The sequence below is a fragment of the Carassius gibelio genome, chromosome A20 (assembly GCF_023724105.1).
Source record: "Carassius gibelio isolate Cgi1373 ecotype wild population from Czech Republic chromosome A20, carGib1.2-hapl.c, whole genome shotgun sequence".
NCBI lineage: Eukaryota > Metazoa > Chordata > Actinopteri > Cypriniformes > Cyprinidae > Carassius > Carassius gibelio.
In genome coordinates, this window is record NC_068390.1 from 18,644,555 (window position 1) to 18,669,822 (window position 25,268).

The 25,268-nt window shown below is 37.0% G+C and overlaps 1 protein-coding gene across 4 annotated transcripts in view; it reads left to right on the forward strand.

Annotated features, from left to right (window-relative positions):
* The window catches only part of LOC127938674 (NHS-like protein 1), an 87,607-nt gene that overhangs the window by 17,593 nt on the left and 44,746 nt on the right, over positions 1-25,268 (forward strand). The window contains exon 1 of one of the 4 annotated variants that reach the window (XM_052535462.1): positions 21,444-22,813. The exons of 2 other annotated variants lie outside the window; for them this stretch is intronic. In XM_052535462.1, coding sequence (XP_052391422.1) covers positions 22,591-22,813 — 223 coding nt within the window. In that variant the 5' untranslated portion in view covers positions 21,444-22,590. Of the gene's footprint in view, positions 1-21,443; positions 22,814-25,268 lie in introns of those variants that run through there. One more of the 4 variants, XM_052535464.1, reaches the window with a different exon arrangement.

Consider the following 25,268-nt stretch of genomic DNA (forward strand, 5'->3'; position numbering starts at 1 on the left):
TCGTTTTCATTTGTGCCAGTTTACACACGGTACTGATCTTTGGTCTTAATTTCTTTAAATTTGCATTTTTAAATAAAGTTTTGAAATATCCCCTTTAAATTTAAACAGAAATTTCACTCCCCCCAAAAATAATTTACTCACCCTCATGTCAAACCTGTATGACGTTCTTCTGTGAAACACAAATGATTTTGTAACGAATGTTGGTAACCAAACACTGAAACATTTCTTAAAAAACCTGTGTTCCACAGAAAAAGAACGTCAAATAAGGTTTGGAACAATAAAGCGAGTCAGTGATGGCACTGACTGTGAGTCAGAATGATGAAATGTGTTTTCATTTTTGAGTGGACTATATTTTTATGTCATTTAAATACACTGACATCCTGCTTTATACAGATCCCTCAACTTTGTTACATTATTAATTGTAGCTTCTGTTGGAGTCACTCTCTCTCTCTCTCTCTCTCTCTCTGTGTGTGTGTTTGTGTGACAGAGGGGGAGTTTATTGTAAGCATTCACTAACAACATAACAACCTATCTTAATTGGCCTAGGAGAGTGTGAGGAGGTGTGTGTGGTGTTAGCTAAAACAGTTGCTATTATCTGTTTTGCAGACATGGGGCCCACCAATCACCAGTTCCCTCCTTTGAGTTAATCTGAGCTCAGTATATAGCTCATATTGTTTCTTTATTTGACTCTTAATAGTATCTGCCTGTAGATGAATCCAGAAGAACTTCCCGAGGCCTTCCTCTCTTTCCTTTACCACCCTCTATCCATCCCCCATCTTTCTGAGAAGCATATGGTGGCACACCCAGTCTGCCTTTCATGTGGTGCCTGAGTGGGTCCCGACCAGACCACCGCTCCCATTGAAGATGCCTCTGTACAGAGACAGAGATACAGGCGTGATGGCGGTGGTGGTGGGGACAGGTTTGAGTGGATCTGACCAGAGTGATTCCACATGTGCTGCGCAGAGCTCTATAATGAGGAGGAGGATACCGTCTCACAAACCCATCTGGAACCCATCAGAGATGCCAGTTATTTTAACAGTAGCTCTGTCTGTGTAGTATTTTGTAATTGTCTTACTGAATTGGCAGCATGCATGGCAGAAAGCACAGCTGGGAGCTTGAGCCTGATTTGAATTGATTTGAAATATGATACTTTTAATTCATTAATTTATTTTTTACATGAAGGTCACAATAATGGTCATCATTTATGAATATATTTTATTGTTATACCCTTTCAAAAAAGTCAGTTCACTCAGTGGCCATATATACAAAACCCCAAGGAAGCTATTTAGGGCTTACAAGAATTTCTTTTTTGTTGAATGAGAAAATTACAAAACAACAGTTGGCCAAACTCACATTCAAATTAGCAGCAAAATATAACATGAAATGTGTCCAAACAGCATTAAAAAGCATGTATTTCAAGTTGGTCCATTCAACCAATGCGGGTTTGTCCCAGACCTAGACTTTTAATCCTAAAAAAAATAATTCTTAGTCTTAAAAAAATGAAGTCTTAAAATATGAATTATTGATTAAAACATGAATCTAAACATTATTTAAATTATCCTAAACCATTTTAATATTAATTGTGTGAAAATGATTTATATATACTTAACAAAAATTCAAAGATAAGTAGAGTAAATCAGCCAGCCAGTTGTCTTCAAAATGGTCACATGGTCTTGGAGGACAGGGACCCAGCCCACGTCAGTTACTCTCTGGGCTCCCATCATATTTCATGAATGCTATTGATCTCTTACCTCTGTCCCAGAACTGGGTTTGGTCTCATTCTGTACACTCACCTCCTTTCTGTAACCTGTCTATAAATAGCTTGTCATTCAGTGACATTAAGGATGTGAGGTATACAGGGAGCAATAAGCTAATTTGAGACACTTCCACGCTATATTCTCTGCACTCAGGGTTGACCCAGGACTGATGTGGGCTGGACAGGTCAGAGTGTCCCAGTGCTGGATTTGGAGTGGGTCTATATTTACATCCTTCAAGCCCCCACCCTAAACTCTCCAAACACTTCATGAACAAGATTTGATAGTTAACATCAGGGCTGCACGATGTATCGTTTAAGCATCGATATCGCGATGTACGAATCCACGATAGTCACATCGCAGGATGTGCAATCTAGGCAGAGAATATACACTCTGCTTTAAAATGTGGAGAAGGAAGTGTGAGTTTGGTGCAGGATAGTTTGAAAATGGGTGAAGCTCATTCACTGTCTGCACTTCTCTGTGCATCTTTAATATGTCTTACCACAATTTTTTTTTAATCTTCCAGTACACTGAATTCCTTTGTGCAGTAACAAGGAGCGGCAGCCATAGGGTCAGACATGTCACTGATCCTCTCGAGAACTCAGTCACACACACACACACACACACACACACACACACACACACCAGCGTCTGAGAGTCTCATGTCACCACTGATGCCAAGGCTAAATATGTAGTTTGTGTACTCACTGGCTTGAGGAACAGTTGTTTGGCCCATCCCATCTATGACATGTAAATGACACTTGACCTATAAACTTACTGTAGTTCTTGTTTACATCTCTCACTCCTTGTCTCTTTGGGGCATCGGTTTAACATTTCTGAAATTATAGCAGGTGCGTGTTCTGCTTGACATGCATGTAGAGGATTCATGAATCTGTTAGGTGTGCCTAATAGAGTTTACAGAATCTGGGATTGTTATAGTGAGACAATCATCTTGTACATGTGGCATTACATTCCACAAATCATTTTTATTGTTTTTACGAATTTTGGTGTGGTTGTTTGGCCCATAGACACTTTATGAAAAAATGGAGGAAATTAGCATGCATTTCCCATATCAACCAATATGCTGAATTAAAATATTGTACACTGTTTGATCATTTATATTGAGCTCTGATATATTGTACATCCCTTATTTGCTAAGTAAGTTATTTTCTGTCAAAATCTGGCAACATTAAACAGTTTACTTAACAAGCAAAATAATATTGGCTCACAAATTTGAGTTTGTGTGACTTATTTTTTTAACTATGAGCATATAGCTTTTGTCTTTTGTAAATCATTTTCCCAAGCAGCTTCATGGCAGAGTCATCAGTAGTAAAATCATAAACAAATTATCTCACAGTGGAATCCCTTGTTGCTTTGTGGTTAGTGATGGGATGAGATTTGGAGACTTCCCATGCTTCCCTTGGCCATTATGAGACCACAGGCACTCAGGACTGTGTGAGAGCTGGTGCCATCCAGCATGTGGCAACACTTTTAGATTCCCCAATTCGTGTCTCTGCTTTAAACATCATACAGCACTCTGTATTAATCTCTCATGGGCATAACAAATAGTAATGCAACTCAAGAGATTTTTCTGATTAAATATGGCTACACTGATGATGGTGTTTGGGGGGAAAAAACATTACAATTCAGTATTTTGCATGCAAGCTGTAAATAAAAATGTATCTTCATCAAAGGCTATGTGAATATAAATATATTTGGGAATATATTTCCCAGTCCTGTTCTGCCTCTCTCTCCCTGTAACTTTTGTTGCTCCCCACCTGTCAAATAAAGACAAGTCAGATAATAGAACAGATATTAGATCAAATATATATTCTAAGAAATTGATTTAAGAACTGTTCCATGAAGGATTCTTTGTGGAACCAAAAATAGTTCTTCCATTGCAAATCCCACTTTTGGAACCTTTATTTTTAAGAGTGTGTGGTCAAGTGTATGATCTGGTGTGACCCAGAAACCCCAATAATTGATATATTATTATATTTTCCAGTATCCCTGTTAATTCCTCTATCGCTGCAATTATCTATAAAACCTTTAAGCTTTTTTGAGAGCCAAGTGTCCCCATACATCTCTTCGAAGGAGCCTCTCCAAACTACCAGATTTTCTTTGTTGGTTTGTATGAGGCAAATTACATTATGAGCTCCATCAGCCTCTTCAGTCGTTGTAGGATGTTTAAGCGGTGCTCACCTAGCAACCGCAAGCCTCTTCAGATGATGCGGCATCTCCCTGGCAACCTGCCTGGCAGGGGTCACTGCGGTCAGGCTTCTGTGAACCCCCCCAACTCCTATCCCTGTTCGAGGCGGGCCCTTTACACTGGGGTTTGTGTGTTTAGAGCACATGTGCCGTGGTGTGGAGGAGGTGTGTGTATGTGACGTGTGTGTTGGGAGCAGCAGAGTGGGGAAGTGTGAGTGTTTGTGGAGCTCTGGGGGGATAAACGGACACAGTCATGCCTGTCAAAGGGATCAGTTTCTGGAGCTACAGGAAGAGGAGAAGCCCTTACTCAGGTACAGCCATTAAGGGAATGAGAATAAGCTTGTGCTTGTTTTGTTTGTTATGGCTCATAACTTAACTGAGTACTTAGGCTGTGTGTTAAGAGTGATTTACTTTTTTCGAAGAAAAATGAAAACAAAAGTGTAGAGTATTGTTTATTTGTATTTAAGTAAAAGTATCTTTCTATGTCATATTATTATTATATATTATGCATTATAGTTGTAAATATTGCATTTAAATTGCCTTTGATTTTATTTTGCCCAAATCGGCTTTGTTTTTAAATTTTTGGTAGGTAATTTTTGTAATGTTTTTTATTTGTTTATTATTATTGCCTCTTTGGCAGCCATTTTTTTATATATTACAGTATATTACAATATGTTATTTAAAGTATTTATACAATTCTTCATGCTGCCCTGCAGAAGTGGATTTGTGCACCTCACTGAGTCGCTGACTCCACCTCTTCTTTGTCCATGACTCCTCCCCTGACTTTTGATTGACAGCTGAGACCTCGCATTTCGTTTCTGTGAAGTACAGATTAGGTGCAAAATGACCAAAAGGTTTAGCCTCAGACCTTTGCTAACATTTGAAAAATAATTTCTGTTGTTTGTTTGAGCATGTTAGAGATGGGGAGATATGTTAGTGAAGTTAGTTTTCCTGACCTATACAGGCCTTTTTTTAAACAACGGTTTGGCAGAATTGGCAGGTAGCTGTGGAGGGTCTTTTGTGTGGTTATTCAACTGCATTCCACATCTAGAGGTTTTACTCATTCATCCTTAAAACACACACACACACACACAGGATAGAATCCCCTCCTCCAGCATTCCCTGTGGTTTCCTCACACACGCATGAGCGTTCTGGCAGTGTTCATTATCAGGTTTGCATGTCCAGCTGAGTCTCCAAGAAGTGTTAGATTTTCTCAAATTTAATTTGTTTCTAAATTTCTTTAGGAATAAATTGCACAGAAAGGAACAGAATTGCCACGAGATGAATTCTAAATCTATAATAATCAGCTATAACTGACGTGAAACTTTATTGTTTTAATTGTTATATTGATTGTTATTTTATTTATTTCATATTTTTATTTTGATTATTTTGCCAGTGTGAATAAAGCTGATGTAATTCTAATTTGGAAAGCTGCCACAGTTAAATAAAATGAAGATATAATTGTGGCAGACCAAATTAATAAGAGTAAATATATTTTTAAGAGTTTATCAATTTTGACATCATTGTTGTCACAAATTAAGAGACCCTTCCTCTGACGACATCCAGTGTTGAAGGTGCAGTTATAACAGGTGTAAACAACGATCTGTCTCTGGTGACTACTTATCATCGGATCACTTGAGACTAATGTTGTTAGCAGGTTAGAGCCTAAATTATTACACATTATGCACTTACTGTGTGAGATAACGATGATCAGAAATGTTGTGGATGCTTTTAAAAGGGCGATCACTAATTAGCATAAGAGAACAATATGTTCAAATAACACAAGGAAGACACATTGTTGTGTGTAGAATTAATTGATGATTTCATTTACTTGACTTACGAGTCTCTTTTGTCTCTTCTCTCTCCCTCAATGTTGCTGTTCCTGACCATTTCTCCTGCTGCAGGTAAGTCATACAGTCTTTATTCATTATACTCAACATCAGAAGAATACAAAGCTTTCCATTCTTATTAAAACTCTTTTATGACTTAGTAGGATTTGAACTATCAAAACTTGTTCATGAAGTACTGTAAATGAAGTAATATTGGCTGTGGGCTAGCCTATATTCAACAGTGAATGGCTGCCGTCAGAATGAGAGTCCAAAGAGCTGATAAAAACATTACAATAATCCACACAACTCCATGGCATGTTTAAGAAATAAATCCATTATTATTGCATTTTAACTTTAAACTTTCACTTCTGTCCAATAGTCCATAATAACGTTTCCTGCATGCAGCTTTGCAGGTTTTCACTTCACAAGAAGTTAATTGATGGACTGGAGTTGGGTCGATTACTTGTGTATTTACTATTGTAATTTTCTAAGCTGTTTGGACTCTCATTCTGACGGCACCCATTTACTGCAGGGGGTCCATTAGTAAGCAAGTGAACTTGGATGGCCTGAGGGTAAGTAAATTTAACTGATGCTGATGAAGATATTGTGTGCCAAAGCAGCAAGAGAGAGAGAGAGAGATGGAGACTGATGCCAGTGATGTAATGAATGCCTGGCTCTACTATCATAAATCACATGAGATGATCCATGAAACACAGATCTGTGTAGGAGTAATAAAAGGAAAATAGCCCTTATTCCTGGACCTCACAGGTCACAGTGTGCACAATGAGACTACGGCTGTCTGTACAGCCGGGGCAGTTGATTTACACCCTGGTGCTACACCCGGGAGCGGGGCAGAACAGAAGGATTGGAATGTTTAAGAAACAGGCTGTGGAAAGGGAAAAATGTCCTCAGGGTTGGGGCAGTCATAGGGAAAAACACTGTGGCTCTGATGGAACATGGTTCATCAATGTTTTGTGTGAGATAATTGTCAGTCTTTAAAGGTTCTTGCAGTTGTCTAGCCATTTTTACTGCTGTTTAATCAGCCAATCTAATTATTCTTCCTTTGAGGAAATGTGAGGTTGGATGTGAAATGATCCAGGTATGAGGTCATTATGAGAAAGTGAAGCTTGTGCCCAAGGAATGTGTATATGTGTGAAAACCTTCAGGCTTGTTTCATTCTCTGTGTTTCGTCTCATGGATCATTAACTCTCATATATTACTGTTCACATTATTACTCCTTCTTTTGCCTGAGGAGAGAGAAAACTATCCATCTCTGTCCATAATTTCACTCTTACTCTCCTGTCTTCCACCTTTCTTGTTCCTTTATTCAAGCTCTATATTTTTGGTAAGGTTTTAAAATGTTTTTGAAAGAAGTCTCTTAACCTCAATAAAGGCTGCATTTCAAATCAAAATACAGTTGAAACAGTATTATTGCTTAAATAACTTTATTTATAACATATATATTTATTTGAAAGTGCAATTTATTCCTGTGATGGCAAAACTGAATTTTCAGTAGCATTATGTCAATCTTCAATGTCACATGATCCTTCAGAAATTATTCTAATATACTGATTTGGTGTTCAAGAAGTATTTCACATTGATATCAGTTGTGCTGTTTAATTTTTTAAGGATTCTTTGTTGATTAGCAAGGTCAAAAGAACAACATTTATTTGAAATAGACATCTTTTGTATAAATGTTTTTACTTAAGATCTTTTGAATTTAATGCACCCTTGCTAAATTAAAATAAATAATCATTCTTACGGTCTCCAAATTATTAACTGTAGTGGATGCAATATATATAATTATAATAATATCAAAGTCACTTGGAAGAAACACAATTGGTATTTTGATCATGAGATTAATGATGTTTTACACAGTAGGTTTAATAAAGTAATGTCAGAAAGATAAAAAAAATTTAAAAAAATAAAACGAAATGTCGAAAATCGAAAGTTCAATGAATGTGGCTTTTCAAACAAACTCATTGAGTTTGCAATGTTGTGAGAAAGTCAATGAACCAAACAACCAAACTTTCCCAGGGGTCTGGCTCTCTCACACCTACAGACAGATAAGGACCTGTCTGACATGAAGCCATCTGTGTTTGAATGTTTAAAGGAGATATATCATGGACAACTGGATTCCATTGCTAGGGAGTCAAGACCAGGAATGTTGTCCTGGGCCCGGGAGAGAGGAGGTCCACCCATAAAAATTGTGTTAACCTATAATTTACATATATTCTTAAATATAAAGTAGGTAAACACAAATATCCTGATTAATTTTAATGGTTTGATAAGTTGATAAGTTTTTATTTTATTTTTTATTAGCATTCATATGTGCACTTCTGAAATGAATCAGTGAAATGAAATTTTATGTAAGTGCCAAATAGGGCCTAGTTAAGTCCTTTATGATTCTGCTCCTTCTGTCACAACTCCTGTCTTTCTCTCTCTTGATCTTTTTGGTTGACTCTGTCTCTGTGTATTTTATGAATCTGTAAAACGAGATATGAGGTGATATGCTGAATGACTTGAAAACAATCCTCTACGCAAAATCTGTACAGGTTTTTGTCTTTTCACTCTCTTCATCTTGCTGTGCACTTTCCTGCTCAGTTTAAGTCTAGCAATTAAGTAATTTAGAATCTACTGACTGTATGCATACTAGGGACTGGTATCAAATTTTCCTGTTGCGATTAACTGCTCATGCTTTTGTCAAGGTATATGGTATTATCACGGTATTTAAATTTAATTTAAAAAAGTGGTCATGATACAATTTAACAGGTTAAATAACTTTTTTCTTATAACAAAAATAACTTAACATTTAAATACAATTAAGCAATACAGAAATATACTAGATTAAAAGTTTTTAATTTAAGTTCATGTTAGCTCATTAAATAACACAGCTGCAACTTTAGAATTTAACATGTTATTATATATTGGAATACCTAAGATTAATGAATGTTTAGAATAATTTTTCATTGGCAGTTTATGTTAAGTGAATTAATTAATTAACTAATGTTAACTAATAAAGCCCTAATTTAAAGTGTGAATTAACAATAAAGAATCAAAACACTTTCAAACAATATCTAGGGCATGTTGTAGTCCAGATTAAAATGAAAAAAATCTATTAAGTCGATTTAATGATCGGTTAAAATGATTTAAATATGTTTTAGAAAGTAGCAGCTGCTTTATTCATGGGGTTTCCAGGCAGTATTTTCTGCAGTTTAGCGCCATCTGCTGTCAGAGAGTGATGTGCTTTCATTCAGCGCATCTTTTACGTGATGCGTGCTTTTTTACATTAGAGCACACGTCTTTTAAGCAGCATAAAGCGGTGTTATGCATTTTGACCAGTTGATGGGAAAAGTATTCTTAAATTGCATTCCAAATTCAGAATAATATGTAATAATTATTCACGGTATTTAGAAGTGCCCACTATAACAATATCGTGCATATTAATTACCTTGACATATTGCATTACCGAATACCGGCGCATGTCTAATGCATACCCTAGTGAAAAATACATTAGCATGTACTTTATAAATTATTATGGTATTTAAAGAAAAATAATAATAATACAAATAAAACTGCATATTTAGTAACATTTAGTTTGACAACATTTAATTTGAGAGTGTCAGTGAAGGAAGAGGACAGACAACAAAAAAAAGCACACAAAACATGATTTACGCTTCTAGTACTATCAAAATGACAAGTACAGAGAGAGATTTGCCATGTAGAATTGATAATGTTTAGCGTGCGCTTGGTTTGACGCAGAAAGATATGCATGACTAACTGAGTTTTAATAGAGGCATCATGAGCCAGAAGTTTATAGCAAATTTTTGTAGCAATAATAAAGCCTAAATTTGTCTATTACAAGGCCTTTTATGAATCTCTTCACAATCTGACAGACTTAGGTCATTCTGACATCAGGGCCGAGGTCGCATCCCTCATTAAAATCCCAATGGCCCTCTGTCATTCACATTTGGCTGCCATCTTCATCGGCGTGTGTTGGTTGTGTCTGACAGCTGGGTGTGTCCGTGCGTGTGTGAGTTGTCTGGTTCCCGCTGCAGAGGGCAGAGCGCCAGCCCTGTGTCGGGAACCCTATTGTCATGGTGACAGACGACTCTCAGCCATGCGTCTGCCTGATCAGCATAACACAGCTGACTTTCTCTCTGCCTCTCTCTTGACCCCTCTTTCTCTCACCTCCTCTTAAATCAGACAGTAATGGGCCCACGGAGAGTGTGAGTGTATGGTTCGCTGACAAAGGAAGGTGGGAGAGAGTTGTAAGGATCTCCTGCTCTTCAACTTGGTTTATTTAAAGAGAAAGGAGACGGCTGTAGATTAGCTAGAGGCCATGGTCCCTCACACTTCAGTGGCTCTTACTCACACTCTCTGCTTTTCTTTTCCTCTCTCCTTCAGTAAGATTAATCACCTCAGTCTCAGTGCGGAATAAATTTTGTTTTGTTTTTTTCTCTTTGTGTTTCATTCGTATTCCTGTCTTAAATTTTTACCATTCTACAAATATACCTTCACATATCTTAACACTAGCATAAATCGTAACATTTTAATTGCAAAGAAAATAATACCTTTTTATTCCTCCTTTATTTCTGAAAAAGCTAACATAAATACTGATAAGATAATAATGATATGAATTCGAATAATTAGAACTATAAAAAATACCCTTTAAGGACTACTAAGGATTAATGAACTGCTGGATTCATGAATATTAATCAGGTTATGTGTGTTCGCTTGAACTGATTTGCTGAAATCAAAACAGGGACGATAATAGATGAGCGCCAGCCAATGATATTGCGATTTGCGCATTAACTCCACCCACTACCGGAAAACCTGTCTGTTCTAGTGATGGGAAGTTCGGATCATTTTACCGACTCGGACTTTTGAGTCTCGTTCAGCAAAATGAACGAATCTTTTTTCGAGTCATTTCGTTCATTTCGTTCATTTTAGCAAAATGATATTAAAATATTAAGTGCTACCTCCCCAACACATCTAGTACTTACGCAAACGTTGATCACACTACAAACAATACAAAAATAAAATGCTATGATAAAGAAAAAAATACTCATTCTTTACCTGGGTCTTCAGTCTGTGATTAGCTCATCTCACCTCTTATCTGACAAGAAGTCTTCGGGTTTAAGTCATTCCTTAATCACGTGACAGACCCATACGCAAAACTAGCGCGGTCTTGAGCCGGAAAGAGAATTGATTAGTTCATCTCATGAGTCTATCGGGTCGAGTTTGACTCGTTCCTTAATCACGTGACAGCCCCATACGCAAAACTAACGCGGTCTTGAGCTGGAAAGAGAATTGACTAGTTCATCTCATGAGTCTTTCGGGTCGAGTTTGACTCGTTCCTTAATCACGTGACAGCCCCATACGCGAAACCAATGCGGTCTCGAGCCGGAAAGAGAATTGATTAGTTCATCTCATGAGTCTTTCGGGTCTCGGGTCGAGTTTGACTCGTTCCTTAATCACGTGACAGCCCCATACGCAAAACTAACGCAGTCTTGAGCCGGAAAGAGAATTGATTAGTTCATCTCATGAGTCTTTCGGGTCTCGGGTCGAGTTTGACTCGTTCCTTAATCACGTGACAGCCCCATACGCAAAACTAACGCAGTCTTGAGCCGGAAAGAGAATTGATTAGTTCATCTCATGAGTCTTTCGGGTCTCGGGTCGAGTTTGACTCGTTCCTTAATCACGTGACAGCCCCATGCGCTATTTCTGACATTTCTGTCACAGTGTTTTTGTTACTGTTTGTTGAGGATCTGTGGTTTGTTATTATTTTATAAATAAATAAAACCCTGTTATAAATAAAATTTTGATTAATTTGTCTTCTTGACTGTCTATCGGTAAATAAACACTAGGCTATATAATAATATAATAATCCAAGCTTACAATAAAAAGAATTTATAGACTAGTTTGTTCATTTTTACTCCAATTTTGAGTTTGCTGGTATAATAATTGCTTTTCCTAGGCAGACTTGACATATTGGTGTAATATATGTATAAGAAGATTGCTCAAAAAAGGACATAATGACATACATTAAAAGCAAATAACATTTTGAATTTGAATTATTAATGTTAAAGACAAATGTTAAAGACATTAAGGTTATGATAACTTCAGCTTTAACAGTTTTAACCCAGCTCAGAGTGAGGCGTTTCAGATCCTGGTTCACTGCCAGTGCAGGGCCATGTTTTGGGAAGACTTTGACGAGAGGTTAAGTTTGAGCCTTCTGCTACCTCTTCTAAGACCTCAGATGCTATGATGGAGATGCCAACCTTGCAGAGCCACTCTTACCCCGCACATCAGACCCTCTGGCCTGGTGGAGGAGATGTTCACCAGTATACACAAGCCTTTCTGAAGTCACAAAGACAAGACTTTGCATTGTGGCCACATCCGTGCCATCTGAATTTTTTTTTTCTAAAACTGGGCAGATTATCTCAGATAGAAGAACTCACAGACTCAGCCCATCCAAGGTCAGGGAGCTTGTTTTTGTTTTAATAATGTAAACATGCCTTAAAGCAAGTCCTAAAAATATAGCCACAGTGTGTTATTTATTTTAAAGCTTATTTATTTTTATTTATTTAGAAAAAGACTAGCTTGTTGTGCAATATTTTTGTTGTTGTGATTTTAAAAGGTAATTTGTTATTGTTATAAGGCTCCATAGCTTTAGTATCTCTTAATTTTCATTTATTTTTTATTCAAATGGTTTAAAATTATTTTGGGAATAGCTTGTTGTGCAATATTAAGTTTTTCTTTTTTTTTATATTGTACTTTTAAAGTTCATTTGTTAAGGTTATTAGACCCTGTGGCTTTATTATCTTTTAATTTTAATTTCATTTTTAATTATTTACATTTTTATTATTTTAATTTATTTTGGAATAGTTGTCCTCTTTGTTACAAAGCTTTTCTGTAATAAACAATAAACAACTATTCAAAAGTATGTACAGTGTTTTTAATGTTTATAAAGTGTCATATGTTACAAAAGTATGGTTTACACAGACAATCTGATTTAATAACTGCACAACTAAACCAAAACAAACAAACAGACAGAAAAAAAGATCAACATTTTAAGCATAATCTTTATTTCCACATTCAGTGTTATGGAAAAGTACCACCATGACAGAAATTAAAAACAACAATTTGAAACCAGAAATGCATCACGTTACTGTAAGAGTAAATAATACTAATAATAAATAAGTACTACGCACCCATTTTGTAAGGAAAGTTGTAAATGAACTAATTACTCTAGCCAATGTTGTCACACAGTACAAAAGAACGAAAAACCCGAAGAACCGAAAGATGAACTATTCAATTATCTGCATTCTTTTACTGTCAGTGTCTATGGTTTTAGCGTATGGGTCTGTCACGTGATTAAGGAACGACTCGACCTGAAGACTCATGAGATGAACTAATCAATTCTCTTTCCGGCTCATATTGCATTGGGTTTAACGTATTGGGCTGTCACGTGATTGAGGAACGAGTCAAAAACCCGATAGACTCGAACTATGAACTAATCAATTCTCTTTCCGGCTCATGCTGCATTGGGTTTAACGTATTGGGCTGTCACGTGATTGAGGAACGAGTCAAAAACCCGATAGACTCGAACTATGAACTAATCAATTCTCTTTCCGGCTCAAGACTGCATTGAATGACAAGTGAATTACTACTACTAGAACAGAACCCATAGAATAATGCGCATGCGCGACTGAACGAATCACTCCCTGAGACGACTCGTTCTTCCCGAGTCACATTAAAGATTCGTTCAAAATGAACGAATCGTTCAAGAACGACACATCACTAGTCTGTTCTTAAAAGCTAAAGACTTCCATAGGAATGGCATTATTTTGATAGGAAAATACAACAAATAATATTGTTTAAATGTAGCAATTCAGTTCTCTTTTTTTCTCTCTCTCTGTCTCTGCGTGTGTGAGAGAAAGCCTTCACATTAAAGTTTACGGTACATTAAATACAGGTGCACTGCGCATCCATTGAGATGAACTGAAAAAAAGCACAGACCGACTGACGGAGAGTGAAACTCTGAAGCCCTCAGTCAGAGAGTGTTCACGAGTGAAAATATATCTGAATTCATTAGCCATTGGTTAATATTAGAAATCATTTAGTCGCCAGAATGAAGATTTAATCGCATATGCAAGTAATTTACTTGCATTGTAGAGGGTTGACTTACATAATTTTTGATCACTAATATTTTAAGTATATGTAACTATTTTTAAGACTATTTTTTAAAAGTGATAATGCATGCACATTTCTTAACAATAAAGCTGCTATTTTTAATTGCAACATTTAAATCCACTGAATTAGACACACCCCCTCTTTCCAAAGCCCGCTCGTCAAAGATGCATTAAAGCATGTGTCAAAATCTGAGATTGAGGAGGCACGCAGCCATGTTGTGGCAGCAACATTAGCAAATTGTGTTTTTCACAAACTTTTAACTGACAACTACTACTTCGCTAAATGATTGACATACGAAAAATTCCCTCAGGATAATTTAACAGCCAAAGGACCGTTTAGCAGTAGTTAACAAAGCGAATCTGGCACTTCCCACAAGTCATCGTCTTGTTTTCAGGCTCCACACTGGTGGTTCTCCTCTCTGGAGAACCGTTGAGGTTTGTGGCCGGTTTCCAGGTTGGCTGTCAACAGATCAATGGGAGGTGTGGAGTCCATGCCAGTTTAATTCTCCTCCTGATTGTGACTTTTTTCTGAGAGGTTCCCCGGGGGCTCCAGGTCTCTTAGTATGCTAATCCAACAGCATTGGATAAGCCTAGCTTCCCTTTCTGCCTTTCTCTTTAGCCATTGCAGAAACATTTTAAGTCAAATAGATCAAATATTTTGTGGCCAAACTAAAGTTGGAAAAGTCCCCACTCATGAAAAAGATTTTGCCTGCTTACACAACACAGTATTCTTTATCCAGGAACTGGAAAACTCAATTATTTAGAAGAAATCACAAAGAAATAACAGTTTTTTTATTGTATTTATTAATTAATTTATGTATTTATTTATTTTCAAGTTCAATTTATTATAATAATCAGCATTACTGTGTTAGATTACACCGACAATTTTTTTTACATTTTGTTTTATTGGTCATGTGAGAAAATTTTGTTTACTTGCTGGGAACTAAACTAAGATTTCATGTCACACAACACTGTTTTATGTTCACATATTAAAAAAATAATCTATATAATAACATGATACATTTTAAATTAATTATTTTTAAGATGTTTTTAAAGTGCATATATTTCTAGAAAAACATTTTATGAAACATATTTATATCGAATAAGCAACATTTTTTTTAAAAATATATATGTAAATTATTTTCTCGTAAAATGTTTAATTTTTTTCGGCCACTATTTTTCATAATATATTATCTTCATAATAACATTTATGTCCATTCTTCGGTAAATGAGCATGTAATCAGCGAGTCAGAACTGGATTTGTTCATTTGATTGAATTGAGGTTATACATTTAGATCAGTTTTCACTACCGGCGGTGTTTGTGGAGCAGTCCTGCTGTCCTGCTCTCATTCCAGTCCTGTGAGCTCACTGTGATGATCCTGCACTCTTCAGAGTAGAAAATGCCCTGGGTGATCGCGGATACACACACACCTAAACACACACAAGTATTCATACGTCATACATCATAGTAATGGACACGTTCATTGGCATGTCTGTCTGCATTCCTATACAACAACATTTGGGTGAGACCTACATTTGACATTTCAGTGTGTGTGTGTCCATGTGTGTGCGTGTGTGTCTTTGTGAGGGCCAGTTTGAGTTTCAGACCATCAGAGTAAGAACAGTCTTGTAAAGTGAGGACATTTTGGCCGGTCCTCACTTTCTGAGACTCCTTTAAAGGGTTGTTTTAGGGTCAAGACTTGGTTTTAGGGTTCAGGTTATAATTGGGTAAAGGGTAGGTTTAGGGAAAGGGTTTGGATGAGGTACTGAGTTCTGATGGGTATGCTTAGGGTAAGGAGCTAGAGATTGCATTGTGACTGTATGTCCTCGCAAAGATAGCTATACAAAGGTTTATATGTGTGTTAGCATGAAAGAAAGAGAGGTAGGGAGAGAGACAGACTATTGATGTGTGCTGACTGGTTTTCTATCATTATTGATGGTAATATTCATAAAAATCGATCTATATTGCATAATGATTGTAACATATATATATATATATATATATATATATATATATAAGAAATAGTCTTCTTTTGCCCTCCAATTAGTTATTTCTACTTGAACCAAGCCATAAAAATGACTTTGGTTGGTCAGATTGATTCAGTCATTTTAAATAATATAAAGGTTTATTTAGACCAGTTCATTTAGATGTTAAGTTCATATCTAACAATCAATATTTATGAATTGAACATGAGCTACATGTACTAATTTGTGTCAGAAACATTGTGGCTTGTCCTTTTAAAACTTGTTCAACAGCATGCTATTAAAACTTTGCGTAAAGCATGTAAAAACATGGCAGCAATAGTTATAACATACTTGAATTTAAAACACCTACACACTCACACACACACACACACACAGCCCAGCTGTCAGTGTGACTAACACTGTGGATCAGGGTGGAGCAGATGACTTCTGCTAATGAGTAAAATCTCTATACTGTGTGTGATTGATGTTGTAACACATTAGTGGTGTATAAGCAGTTGCTGGGAACTGAAAAAACTAAAAGCAGAAAGTCACACACTCAAAGGCCATACATTGTCAAGATCTTTGAAGCTGATATCTTGAATGGTATTTGGGGTTTCTTTGACTTTTATATATGCATAACATACAGAGGATATGTGGAGGGTCACATATATGACCACTCTCACAGTAGACTACAGCTTCCTCTTTTTCCAGGATGGCACGATAAAAGGAGGAACAAGGAGCTGAGCAGCACTTCTGGACAGATGACACTTCTCTTTTTCCTTTCCTTCCTTTCCTTCTCTCCCTCCCTTTAGCAGTGCATCCCACCAATGACAAACGTAAGCAAAACCACTCTGTTGTTAGTGACATGACACACACACACTTACAGGAAGAGGAAAGGGCTGCCGACAGGATGACCCCAAGAACAGATGGAATCTAGACATCACCCCCACTGTCACGTCACCCCGTCAGACACGCACATAAACATTTGCATTGCCATCTATATCAAGACATTCCCTAGACATACATTGTAATTTGTCTATTTGTCAGCTATTTTAAATTGAACTATATCTTACAATATTACTGTTTTCTGTGTTGTAGATCAGATAAATGCAGCCTTGGTGATCTTAAGAGACTCTATCATGTTTAAAAAAGTCATGGAAGAGGCTTGAGTCTTTTTAATGCATTTTCTTTATAGCTTTAAGTGCCTAAATTGGTCTAAAAAGTCTGACTAGACATAAATCTTTGAGGTCAGCGTGAAGATATGAGACAAGCTGAAGTTATTTTAATTATGCATGATTATATGATTAGTTGTATATTATTATATTGTATATAGATGTTTCTTCGGGTGTTACACTCCATTTGAAAACTACTCACTTAAACTATGTATCAATATCTTTATTTTTGCTAGCATGTCGTCTAGGTTGTTTCATGGTGAGTCAATGTGAGTGTGTGTGCACAAGGCCTGTGTTGTGTGTGTCTGCGTGCATTAGTCATTAAGGAGTTAAACTCCCTGATAAAGACTCGTGTTTTAGAGCTGACTCTATCAGGCTGTCTGACTGGTTTTAGATGGCTTTTGTTTCTATTCACTGAAACATCAACATCCTCCAACCAACAATGAGCATGCAGGGGTCACTAGTCAGGGGTGAGGGGTCAACACCTGCCTTACTTTTTCCTATTACATGTTTGGGCTGGTTGTAATAGGCTTTACTAGGATTCTTTTAAAAGAATGCATTAGTATTGACTGGCTAAGTAAATTCTTATAATATTATATTATAATTATCAGTATTACTTATGTAAAAATTTGATGCATTTGATAATGCACATGAAGAACATTAAATTGATAATGCATATTTCATCTCATGCAGCAGCCGGAGGAGTATCTTCATGCTTAATTTAATTTAATGTAGTTTAGAGGAAAGAGCTGTGTCTTTTTGGCCCTGTTTCTACATTGTACACTCATCATTTTAAACATTATACCGCCCCCTAGTGGTCGGTGTCCAAACATATAGGCTCATGAGTGTCATGACTTAGTGAAAAAGTGTGAAGTGTTGTGTGGCAGAGTATGGTGACCCGTACTTATACTCTGAATTTAAAAAATGTGAAATTTACAAGCAGAGGTAGAATTTCAGCCTTTAAATTATCCATGGTAAAAAGTTTTTTGCAAATTTGCAGGTTGCAGGTTTGAACAACACAGATAATTCATGAACTCCATAAAGTGGCATTAAAACTGTACTATTATGTTTCTTGCTTTTTGTTATATCCAGGTAGATGTAATTAGATAAAGCAGTGGAGAAGCAGAGCTTGTCCTCAGCAGACACTGAGCTCTGTTACCAGGAAACTTCCTCCTGGGGCCGTCTCAGGAGAGACACGGCTCTCATCCCAGTCCTGATACTTCCTCCCTGTTATCATCTAGCTGGAAGAGTTTTCTGAGCCGTGAACAGAGAATGCTGTCTGACTTAAAAGAGATAGTGTAGAGCCACCGTTAACATCTCTTCTCAGACTAAAACATGCCACTTTGTTCATGAGGAAAATGGGTTTAGAGAATGCATACACTAACAGAGGCTGGCATGCAGGTGCTCTAGTCTACAGGATGAGTATCACGTGTAATCAAAAATATTTCACATGCTGAAACTCAAGTCTCATTAAATCAGAAGTGTGGACACAGTCATTTGAATTTATGCTTCCGTTTTGTTTATTTGACTATTATTATTATTATTATTATTATTTAAAAGCTTTAGGTGTGCCCACAGTTTGAATGGGTGTGCATGACGAAAGAATAGATTGTAAGATTACATTTTAGTGTCTTGTTTACTGCTGTATTGACTAAGGGGGACATTATGATCAGTAGTAAAGTTTAATGATCAACTGGCTCATATTAGGCAGAGCTGGCCTGGTGGAGTGTATGTGTGTGTGTGTGTGTTTGATTTAGAGTAGTTGCATGCAGAGACAGGACAGGTTTACATGAAAGATGATAGAACAGAGTTCCTTCATTTATTCCTGTGAAGCATACCAGGGAGAGAGGAATGTGTTGTGGAGGTCACCATGGGTCAACAAGTATTTGTGAGACCTTGTTCTGGAGGTGATGGCCAGCCTCTCAGGTTCATGGGAGCCGAAGGTCAGAGGTCGCCCGGAGGGTTCTGTTAGTTATGGGTCAGATCCTGATCTCTCTGTGAATAGGAACAGAGAAAGAAGTGACGAGAGCACTGATAGCTCTACTCATCTTTAACGGCTTCTTCCTGTTCTCCTCTCCTTCTTTCCTTCATTGTATCCATCTTTCCAGCATAAACACAATTCAGTGGTCTGGCCATATTGAATTCAACAAACATTTTGCGATATTCTCCCACATAAGCAAATGCTCCCACAAATACAGATACACGCACAGATTTTATATAGTCATACAGACACACACTTCATACTCACGGGGACAAATAAACCCAAATCATAAAGATGTGGGACAGAGCACAATAAAATCCTTCCCTTGGCATCTTGGTAATTGCTTACATTTTAAAGCTGAATTAAAAAGACTTTTCAGCGCTCTGCCAACTTCCTGGCTTCAAAAGCAAAACGTGGAGGAAAAGTGTTGTTTGCTAACTGAATGAATGTAAATGTGAGAAACACTCTAAATTATAGCCTAATTAATTTTTTAACTGTATTTTTTATATTTTATTATTTTTATATATTTTTTTCTTTCGTTATTTCTTTGACGATGTAAAAAAAGCTTAGCTTTGCCATCACAGGAATAAATTACATTTTGAAATATAATACAATAGAAACCAGTTAGACTAGCAGAACATTAGTAGGCTAATAAACTGTAATTTGAATAACTCAAAACACTTTCATTAAGCAAGATTTTTTTTTTTTGCTTTGCTCTGTCATTAGTTTACCTGAAAGAAAAATTTAATTGTAAAATTCAGTTTGCTTAGGTATAAGCATTTATACTCGTATATTTGCATAGTGTATGCTTAATTAATTCGTTTCAAGCATTTGACCTTTGTTTAATGCTATTCGCTCATTATTTATTTTTGTATATTACATAACATAATTAGCTAGTTTTGGTAAATGCAGGAGCTGTTGGTCAGACTATGTGTCTTTATTCCAGACTGACTGTATGTTTTAGCTCAGCAGTTGTGCGCTTGGCCCTGGTGAATTATTAACGGCGTGGAGGGCCGCTGATTGCAGTGCTGAGGATAAAGGTTGCATCGTCTAGCTGTGTGTTTTATGAGAGAAGGGCTGTTTATTATTACATCTGGCTGTGTGGATGTACAGAGGTTTTCTAGGACAATTGGAGCACTGTGTCGCAGGCTGCGGCGGGGGTTAAAGTCTAATCATTAATTACACACACTGTATATTTACGGCCTGAATTTGTTTGCTATTCCCCATGTGAAAGTCAAACAACCTGATTGATCTTCCTGTGTAGCCGTCCATTGAAGTTGGATGGACACTGGTCATTCTGTCGTAAATAGAAGGAAGTCTATTTGGGATTTCCACTGTGGTTAGACAAATACATTTACACAAACCACAGAACAGCTTTGCATGTTCACATACACTCATGCATTCAGATTATGGTTTTGAGAAAAGGCCATCCTAATTCCATGAAATTATTTAAGTACCTGCAGATCTCTCAACCCCTCATTTACTTTGCCTGTGGGCTGTGTTAATGTTTGTGTGTTGGCCTACACAAAACACCTCTTTTGCTTTTATTCCAGTGTTTTCTTCCTTCACTTGCCGCTGGCATAGTTTGTGTGTGGTTTGCTGGATATTCTGGTCTGGACGGGACTAGCTGGCTGATCCGCTGGTCCTCAATATTGTGTTCGGGTCAAAGCAGATGGAGGTGTTGGTCAAGAAGTCTTTACCCTGTAAGGACTTCTTTAGCAGGGTTGAATTTCTTGTTTTTAAAGTTAAGCTCCTTAATGGGAGAGACCCCTAAATATGAAGATCGTCTTGTGAGGGGAAAAACTGTATTAAAAATAAATATAAATAAAATATAAAATATTAATATATCCTTTTATATAATTGAAATAAACAAAACTATAATTATTATTCATTTTATTTTATTTCTTTTATATATATATATTTTTAATGGGTTTATGTTTTTGTACAGAACGTGTTTATACAGTAAACAAGGATGCTCCATATTTGCCATAATTTGTGTCTGAAATATTATTTGCTTCTTACAGAGATAATTAACATAATGAGAATTTGAACATATGTATATTTCAAAGAGAAATCAGCTAAGACAGAACCAAAACACGCACATCGACCGCAAAAAAATGCTCAAAATTGGGTGCTCGACAAAAGTCAGCATACCATAGGCTTCAAAAATGCAAAACAATTTAATAATGGACCTTCACACAAGGTACAGTTTCCAAGGAAACGTTACCATTTGTGAAGTCCGTTATTAAATTGTTTTGCATTTTTGGAGCCTATGGTGTGCCAACTTGTATTTGTTTGTTTTTTAAAAAAAGATCAGCTAAAACAAAATCACACAACTACTGTATGTGCATATTTAGTTTGTCTTTCAAATAAGATATATATTGTAAAAAAGAAAAAAAAAAAGAAAGAAAATGTTTTTCCTTTGTACCCCGTTTTGAAGGTTCTGACTTAGAGGGAGGGAAACCCAGAGAAGGAAGAGGAGTGAAAAGTCCAGTCTCCCTTCTATGGTTGCTGTGCGACTGGAGGGGAGGGGCAAAGATCAGAGAGAGAGATCAGAGAGGAGTAAGGGAGTGGTTGGGGCTGGTTTAAGGTCGTATTTCACCAGCACTCTAGTTGTTTGTAACACTAAACTTCCAATCCCACAGTCAGTGTATGTGGGTGCTGTATCTGGACAACTGTCGCCAAGAGATCAGGAGAACGCCTGCTCTGGCACTCTGCAGGACTGACTTTGATTGTGTTGAAGTCCCAGGTGAGTGGCAGACACCCTTGCGTAGTCAGTGTCAGTAATCAGGAAGAGTATCCATTGGTGGCTGTACACAGTGACTGGAGATAACACGGTCCACGGCGACAGAAGCACCTGATCCTGTTACCGGCTAATGAAAAGGAAAAGGACTTCTGAGCTCATCCATCTTCATTTATGAAACTTACCCTGGTGATGTCTTTAGACCAGTGTCACATGGATGTTATAAGATAATCACTGGTCTTTATAATAGCATTTAAAAGTACTAAAACTGAATGTCTAATTTTCTTCAGCTGAAACTTCAGGTTTAAAGGTGTTCACCAAAAAAACTGTTGTGGCTTTTAAACTGCTCCGTGTCTCCTGGTGGACGTCGGGGGAAGACCTGCGATTTTCCAGCCTGCTGCTTGAGTTAATTACTGCTTGTGGTCTGCAGTACTCGTGTTGGGATTTCCAGGAATCTAGTAGAAAGCAAAAAAATTGTCTGAAAATTGTCATCCAGGTTGCAAAAACACCTGTGGATATGAACCAGTAAATTTCATTTAGTGGGACATTAATTCAATCAGACATTCCTTCATTTCGCTGGAGCTTCATGGATTTAAAACCCAATCACTTCATGATCTTTAAGCGTAAACCGTGTGATGTAGTTCTGCTTTTGATCCCAGACTCGTGAGGAACAGTGCGCCGTGGATTAACTCTTGTAACTTTAAGTGACCTCGATCTTATCCCCTGCTTTTAAAGAGGGTATGATGAGGGACAAGCGTTCTGGGTCTTTTGGGAGGGACAGAGAGAAGGCAGAAAAGGCCGCCCCGATCTCCCGAGCTCTCAGCTGGCTAAGCGCGTCCTCGCTGTCACAGCAGACCCGTAAACTGTTCCGCAGCCAGAACAGCCTCCATAGACACTCCAGCACTCCACATGGAGTGGATGAAGATGATGATGACTGGGTGTATGAGCCCCAGCACTGTATAGGTGAGGATACACAGTGTGTATGTGTGTGTGTGTGTGAGCATGTGTAATTTGTGGTCAGAGATCTGAAAGGCTCCTGAGGTCTCCTATCTAATGTAATGGAAAATAAGTGTAATAAGATACACTGCCGTTCCAAATTACCATTTTATTTTTGTTAAATATTTTAAAATATCATTTATATCTGTGAAGGCAAAGCTGGGGTTTCAGTTTCACATGATCTTTCAGAAATCATTCTAATATGTTGATTTAGTGCTCAAGAACAAGATTTATTGTTATCAATGTAGAAAACAGTTGTGTTTGCGTAATACGTGTTTTTCAGGATCTGACCAGTTTGAAAAGAGCAGAATTTATTTAAAACTGAATTTTTCTTTCCTTTCACTTTGATCAATGTAATTCAGGATTGCAAAATAAAAGTAATAATTAAAAATAATAATGATAATCTTTAAAACCCCAAACCTTTGATCAGAAATGTTTTTATGAAACTTTTTTGTGGTTCATTTAAATGCTATAGTGTGACAAATGTTTAATCCATTTAAATTTTTTATACAATTTAAAAAATGTAGTCTCAACATTAATATGACATATTATAAACTGCATAAATCAAAATTCTAAAGTAATAAGGAAAATTCTTTTATTTACAAATTCCAAACACGTTAGAGCATGTCAGTTTCATTTGAAATGACTCAATGAAACTGTTATATTATCTTGAGAAAAATATGTTGAGTAGAAAATGTTGCAATAAGATATTGGGAAATAACTGTTCATTTATTTTTATGTATATAAAAATTATATATATATTATATAACTATATTATATTATATACTTATATATAGTACATTTATTAATTATTTTGATAGACATGCACAGTATACACTTACTGTCCTTTTTTGAAATATACTTCTTGTAAAACCTTAAAAGGTTCATTCAAATGTTATCATACCACTGTATGTATTAGTTGTATATAGTAAACTGGTGATCAAATTTCTCCATGATATGTCTGGTTTAACAGCCTAGTAGTAATAGTCCTCTATTGTATTTGGATTTATTGCTCTTGCAGGAAGTGAGAGAGTAAGTTGTTTACAAGGAGGGAGAAACTAGGTCACTGTCTTTTTTATTGCAGGTTTGTCTTTAAGGTTTGAGCCATTAACACGTCTTTCTCATCGACAGGTTAAGTGAGGCCTGGAGGAATGGAGTACAGAGAGTTGACCAGAGGGCTTTGAGTTACTGTAGGAAATGGGAAGAGAGTGCTAGAAAAACGTCTGCGTAAATGGGTGATGTCACTGACTGGTGGCGATACGGGTGTGAGAGCCCTTGCCAAGTGTGTGTGTGTAGACACAAGGGCAAAGATGCCCTCATTGTGCCTGCTGTGGTCAGTCCGTCAGACACAGCTGTCCAGCTCTGAGACTGAATGTCTTAATGCGTTTTCGTTTAATGTACGGAATTACCTTTTATTTTTACCTTTTAAATTAATATAATGTCTGCATAAATTTGAGATGAGGTAAGTGAGCAGAATTACTTGTTGGGATCAGGGAGTTTTAGCTAAGAATTGTGGTTTTTGTCTAGGGTGAGACTGAAACCGATTACCAACAGCTGATCACATCAGTCAGTCTCATGCATATCTCTTTGTGTTGGTCTAAATGTACAGTGGCACATAGTTTGCTTTGCAAATCAAATGTCAAATCTGCCACTCCTGCACGGAAGCAGAAACTCCACCCTGGTATCTCTGTAGACTTTTGTTTATTGGTTGGCCTGTTTGAGTGCACGCGTGTGTGTGGGTGTGTGTATGTGGGTTTGGAGTGCTGCTGTAACTCTATGCTGGTTCTAATGAGATATTCTATCAGGGTAGAGTAAAGTTACTGTAGGGCTGATCCCAGCGCTGGACTCGGAGGAGTAACATTAGTCTTTCCTCAGCTGTCACTGCTGACTCTGTTGACTCCCACGCTCTATTTGGCATGACTTTTGACAATCAGATGTTTTGTAGAACAGATCTGCCTGTCCGTGTCTGTTCCAGCATAAGTGCATTTCCAGCGTAGTGATGCTTTATCAATGGCAATGTGGGTTTACATAGTTTGTGACCTGTACAAATACCTGGTGCATGTTATTTTCATAGCAGTGCATTTGTGAAGAGTTCTGAATTGTTTTGTGAAAAGTCATAAACAAGATTTTATCTATCAAATGACACTCCTTTTTAACAATTGAGCAATTGGCATGATATGGCAAGCCCCAGCTAAGAAAAATATGTTCTAATGACATTTTGCTACCATTCCCATTAAATTATGGAGCATTTCTGAATGTTGAGTAAACATCAACATCAACAATTTATTTATTTATTTTTACTGATAAAGAGGTTTCATTTGGCCTCTTTCTGTTTTTATATCATAACTCAATACTCTATATGTATTCAGACACACATCCATGCCCAGTGCTATTCCCGAGGCATAGCAGGAAAAACACTCCT